The 5,930-nt window shown below is 53.6% G+C and overlaps 1 protein-coding gene across 3 annotated transcripts; it reads left to right on the top strand.

The window, feature by feature from the left end:
• Positions 1–290: 290 nt before the first annotated feature.
• MAGEA10 (MAGE family member A10) lies at positions 291–5,165 on the top strand. Of its 3 annotated transcripts, XM_043896598.1 has the most exons (4): positions 291–497; positions 1,964–2,071; positions 3,100–3,192; positions 3,484–5,165. In XM_043896598.1, exon 4 carries the CDS (start codon positions 3,547–3,549, stop codon positions 4,690–4,692), a length of 1,146 nt encoding a protein of 381 aa, XP_043752533.1. In that variant the 5' UTR covers positions 291–497; positions 1,964–2,071; positions 3,100–3,192; positions 3,484–3,546; the 3' UTR covers positions 4,693–5,165. The 3 variants fall into 3 exon arrangements, with proteins under 3 accessions (XP_043752533.1, XP_043752532.1, XP_043752534.1); XM_043896597.1 differs by lacking the exon at positions 1,964–2,071; XM_043896599.1 differs by lacking the exons at positions 291–497; positions 1,964–2,071 and adding an exon at positions 1,057–1,241.
• The last annotated feature ends 765 nt before the right edge of the window (positions 5,166–5,930 follow it).

Here is a 5,930-nt window from a genome sequence, read left to right as displayed (position 1 = left end):
TTTTTTGCTAGGAATGAGGGTTAAGAAAATGAAAATCAGTGCTCTGAGCTATGAAATGTTAGATAATTTCAAATGAGCAGGACCGCCCCAAATGCTGCGCTCAGCCTCTTCTGTGCAGAAAATGAATCTTTTAGAACAAAATGTTTCTGAAATCTGGCTGGCTGGTCAAGAGTCTCCATTGAAAAGGTTGCTTTTTCTCTGACTCTCCCCCATGCTCATGGGCACTGCAGCTCCCTATCTAGAAACTAGTTCGTGTTGCAGAATCATTCTCTGCGAGGGACACAGCTGGACAAATGCTTGGAGCTGACAGTGAGGAGCCTCTCCCAGCCAGGATTTCATCAAGGATCCAGGACCTCAGAAGTGAGGACTGAGCCGGGGGCATCCTCCCAGAAGGTCCAGATAATCCAGTTCTACTCCTGATAACAGCTGTGGGAGATCCCTGGCAGAGCTGTCAGACTGTGAGCCTTCCTCAATCTGCCCTGGGGGTCTTCAGAGAGGTGAGAGCCTTGGCTGGAAGGAGACAGGCTCAGGTCACAAGAGGGAGGCGTCTCAGGCCCTGTCACAAGTCAAAGTGAGGATATTGAAGGAGCAATGAAGGAATCTCCCAGACCGGAAGAGAGGGGTCCCAGCTTTACCCTGTCCCTGCAGTCAGCCCCCATAGGCGCCAAGTCAGAGAGACGTGGAAGCCTCTGACTTCCTTCTGGGGAAGTAGAAAATGAATGTCTCAGGGAAGTGAGGCTTGGATAGAGTGATGTGTCTTCAGATCAGCAAAGAAAGGAGTTCCAGAACCTGCCAGGAGTCAAAACAAGGACCCTGAGGGAGGACTGGAGACACCTTGAACCTCAGAACAGAGGTCAGCTCCACCCTGCCCCTGCTATGAGTGTAGGAAGGCCCCAATAAGCTGTAGTCTGCCTGATATGGTGACCTCTGTCTTCTGCTGGGTGAAATGGTCTAAAGGAGGGAAAGACATTGAGCTAGCAGGGCTGGACTCAGATAAGCAGAGGAGAGGACCCAGGAACTGTCAATATTCAAGGTGAGGACCCTGAGGGAGGACTGATGAGACATTAGACTCCAGAACAGAGGGGATCCCTCAACAGATCTGGTGCTGTCAACACAGGCATCTGATTGGACTTAGTATTACATCACTTTGCCTTGGGATACTGAAATAGGGTTGGTTTGGTCTTGGGTGTGCATCCTTCAGTCAGCAAATGGAGGAGTCCCAGGCCTTGACAGACATGAAGGTAAGTAAGGACCTGAAGGAAGACCCTGAGGGACCTTGGGGTGGGATGACCACATGCATCATCCATTTCTGACATCCAGGTCTCAGAAAGACTGGGGACCTGGTATAAGGGGTGGGGGCTCAGCAGGGCAGACAAGAGAATCCCATGTCCTTCTGGGAGTCAAGGTGAGGACCCTAAGCAAGGACTGATGGGACTCTGGACCCCAAACAGAGGGGATTCCCCCCAGATTCCTGGCCCTGGGAGGCCCCTGGTGGGGGGATAGGCACCTTGGCAGCAAGTCTGGACTTTCACATCTGAGTCTCAGAGAGACTGGGGCCTCAGATGGGCAGAGGGGAGGATCTTAGGTTCTGCTGATAGTCAAGCTGAAGCCCCCGAGGGAGGACTGAGGGGACCCTGGACCCCAGAACAAAGTGGGCTCAGGGAACACATAAGGTGGATGAACACATGCTGCATTTCCTGTCATCCAGGTCTCAGAGAGACTGGGGACCTGATATACGGGGTGGGACCTCAGATGGGCAGAGGGGAGAATACCAGGTCCTGCGAGGTGTCCAGTTGAGGAGACCTGAGAGAAGCCCATTCCTATTGTCGGCCCTGGGCAGCCCTGGAGTAGGATGAGACCAACAGACATGGTCTGACTTCCTGACATCCGGGTCTCAGACTAAGGACCTGGTGCAGGGGGCGGGCTTCCTGACATCCAATCTCAGACTGGGGACCTGGTACAGGAGGCGGACTTCCTGTCATCCGGGGCTCGGAGAGACTTGGGAACTGGTATAAAAGGCGGGGCTTCAGTTGGATCGAGGAGAGAATCTCGGGTCCTGCTTGGAGACAAGGTAAGGTCCTGAGGGAGGACTGAAGGGACCCTGAGGGAGGAGTGACGGAACCCCACAGATCCCCGCCCATGGCGTCGGCCCTGGGAGACCCTAGAGTGAGAAGGGCACACTAGGCCTTCTGACTACCTGACATCCGGGTCTCAGAGTGACTGGGGACCTGGTGTGAGGAGCCAGGCCTCAGGTGGGGAGAGGACAGAGCCCAGGTCCTACTGGGAGTCAAGGTGAGGACCCCAGATTCCTGCCCTTGCTGTCAGCCCTGGGATGACCCTAGGGGGTGTAGACCACTGAGGGAGGACTAAGGGGAGCTGGACCCCAGAACATAGGGGACCCTGTAGTCACCAGGCAGGACGGCCACATGCAGCATTTCCTGACATCCGGGTCTCAGAGAGACGGGGGACCTTGTGAAAGCTGAGGGATCTGAAAATGGCAGACGGGACAATCCCCAGTCCTGCCTGGAGTCTAGGTTCCATGTGAGGAAGGACTGAGGTGGTTATACCCCAATAGGGAGGCAGGGATCCTGGCCCTTGTGGGGGCTCTTGGAGGCCCTAGAGCAGGGTGAGCATTTTCTTCACCTCTGGCTTAGGGTCTCGGGAGGTGAGGTGTTTGGGCAGAGGGCAGAGGCTTCAGATCCACCGAGGGTGGACTCCCCGGACCCCAAGGGAGGACTGAGCCGATTCCTTCCCCTGTGGTCAGTGCTGGGAGGGCAGGCAGGAGGTGAGGAGGAGCTGAAGACCGAGCATCTCCCCAGCCTAGGACCTGCGGGAGGCCCTGGGCAGGTGCGGCCATATGTGGGGCCCCTCAGCGCTTTCTGTTCAGACTCGGGTCTTGTTCTGAGTTTCCCTGCAGGCCCCAAAAGGGGAAGGTCCAGGCCATGCCAGGGGAAAAGTGGGCACTACAAGGGAACCCGGATGGGATCCCCCACTGCACAACTGGGGAGACCTCATAGAGTCCACCCTTCGAACCATCACAGAAGGCCCAGGGTTGTGCCACAGTCTACCCCCGAGGTGTCCCCTCCATTTCTGTCACAGGAGCTCCAGGAACCAGGAGGTAAAGACTGAGGTCTGAGGCCGGTGTCCTGAGGTCAGAGAGCAGAGGAGGTCCTGCCAGAACCAGGAGTCAAGGTGAGGAGGGTGCCCTGAGTGTGCACCAGAGGCCCCCATTCTAGAACAGAGGGGAACCCACAAGGCTCAAATCCCTCCACTATGTGAACTCCGGAACCTCGGGTTGGGCTGACTGCATCCTGGGGAGACCCTGCCCTTCCTTCTTTGGGTAGCCAGCAGACAGCCACCCAGGAGGAGTGCCACTGTTCCGTCCAAGAGCACCCCTCGAGAGGAGACCTGTACGTGGCCTGTGTCAGACCACCCAGGGTTCATTTCTCAGCTGAGGCCACTCTCATCTTCTCTCTCCCCCAGGCCCGTGGTCCCCCATCTGTCACCTCTGCCCACACTCCTGTCTGTTGCTGGAAACCAGTCATCATGTCTCATGCTCCAAAGCGACGGCGCTGTGTGCTTGAGGAAGGCAGTGAGGCCCAAAGTGTTCTTGCGGTTGTGGAAGAGGATACGTCCTCATCCTCCACCTGCTCCTCCTCATTTCCCTTATCCTCCTCCTCCTCCTCTTCCTCTTGCTATCCGCTGATCTCGAGCTCCCCAGAGGAGTATCTTAATGTTATTCCTGGGCCCCTGGGTCCCTCCCAGGATCCTCCCCAGGGTCCCTCCCAGGATCCTTCCCAGGGTCCTTCCCAGGATCCTCCCCAGGATCCTCCCCAGGGTCCTTCACAGAGCCCTCCGAGTTCCTTTCTCTCTCCCACTGCTGTTGCCTCTCCAATGAGCCAATCCGAGGATGGCCCCAGCAGCCCCAAAGAGGGGAGTCTGAGCACCTCTCAGGCTCTACCAAATGCTGAGTCCCTGCCCAGAAATGTGATTGATGACAGGGTGGCTGATCTGGTAGAATTTCTGCTCCTCAAGTATCGAACCAAGGAGCTGACCACAAAGGAGGAAATGCTGAGTGTCGTCATCAAAGATTACCAGGATCACTTCCCTGAGATCTTCAGAGAAGCCTCGGAGTGCCTGCAGCTGGCGTTTGGCGTGGATGTGAAGGAAGTGGACCCCAGCAATGACTCCTATGCCGTGGTCACTACCCTGGGTCTCACCTGCGATGGGATGATGAGCGATGGGCAGACCATGCCCAAGAACGGTATTCTAATAGTTATCCTGAGCATGATCTTTATGGAGGGTGACTGTGTCTCTGAGGAGAAGGTGTGGGAAGTGCTGAATGTGATGGGGGTATATGATGGGACAGATCACTTTATCTATGGGGAGCCCAGGGAGCTTATTACCAGAGTGTTGGTGCAGGAGCAGTACTTTGAGTACCGACAGGTGCCCAACAGTGATCCTGCCCGCTATGAGTTTCTGTGGGGTCCCCGGGCCCATTCGGAGATCTGCAAGATGACTCTCCTGGAGTTTTTGGCCAAGATCAGTGGAAATGACCCTAGAGCCTTCCCTCTGTGGTATGAGGAGGCTTTGAGACAGCAGGAAGAGAGAGCCCAATCTGGAATTGCCACCACGGATGATACTAGTGCCGTGGCCAGTGAAAGTTCCAGTGCACCATCCTGTCCTGAGTGAAGTCCAAGGCAGATTCTTCACTCTGTGTTTTTTAAGAGGGCAGTCAATGATCTAACTAGTAGAGGGACCGACTGGGGGCAAGGGAATCATAGTAAATAGCATTTTTGTGTTTCTCTTCCGCTGGGGTGACTTAAAACTTGATCTTCTTTTATTTTTTGGCATTTTAAAATGTTGTTACTCAACTAGAAAGTCTGTTATTCTCAAAATCTAGGTTTATGCATGACATTGGCACATTTAGCATTTTTTTTTCTTTCAGTTTAGTAGAAAGAATTTTGCTGTGTTAAGACAAATTGGGAAACCTTTCATTTTATTTGTACTCTGTAATAAGAAAAGATGGCATTAGAATAAGAATTTCCTTGAAAATGTGAAAGAACTTAGTAAAATGGAGAAAAAAATGAAGTGGTTTACTTTTGAATTCTCACTTTCAGTCTATTCTGTAACATTAAGATATGTACTTGAATTTTCTTAGTTTATTCAAGGATGTAGAAGAAATAAAATAGTAATAAATGAAATCTCTGCTCACTGGCTCATTTATTCCAAAGACCTTCATGGAGCCTCTGCTCTGTGGAAGGCCCTGTGTTAGCAGTGGGGACACTGGGAGAAGCAGGGCACCCCCACACCTGGAGCGATGGTCTAGCAGCTGCAGTCACACAAGAAAGGTGAAGAGACGTCCCCTAGTCCCACTAAAGAAGGAAACACGGGGCAGGGTCGTGGGGCTCCAGGAGGAGCCCTCGAGTGTCGATGCCTGAGCCAGGGTGATTTGGGGCTTTGGGAAGCTGGGTTCCTTCTGTGGGAGGTGATGGTAATGAACCTGGGTGGTGGCAGCCCTCAGACCTGCAGTTGGTGTGTCTTGCTGCTGCTGCTAAGTCGCTCCAGTCGTGTCCGACTCTGTGCGACCCTATAGTCTGAGCCCACCAGGCTCCCCAGTCCCTGGGATTCTCCAGGCAAGAACACTGGAGTGGGCTGTCATTTCCTTCCCCAATGCATGAAAGTAAAACGTGAAAGTGAAGTCACTCAGTTGTGTCCGACTCTTCACGACCCCATAGACTGCAGCCTACCAGGCTCCTCTGTCCATGGGGTTTTCCAGGCAAGAGTACTGGAGTGGGTTGCCATTGCCTTCTCCGGGTGTGTCTTAGGAATGAGAGGAAAACCTGGATAACAAAACTGCTCTTGGCATTTCCTTTTGGATCATGGATAAACCAGAGATAAATCACTTCCTGGGGCAAGTAAGGAAGTTG

Source organism: Cervus elaphus, chromosome X, assembly GCF_910594005.1.
Source record: "Cervus elaphus chromosome X, mCerEla1.1, whole genome shotgun sequence".
Classification (NCBI taxonomy): Eukaryota; Metazoa; Chordata; class Mammalia; order Artiodactyla; family Cervidae; genus Cervus; species Cervus elaphus.
The sequence above is the reverse complement of the archived record's forward strand: the minus strand, read 5'-3'. Positions and strand labels throughout refer to the sequence as shown.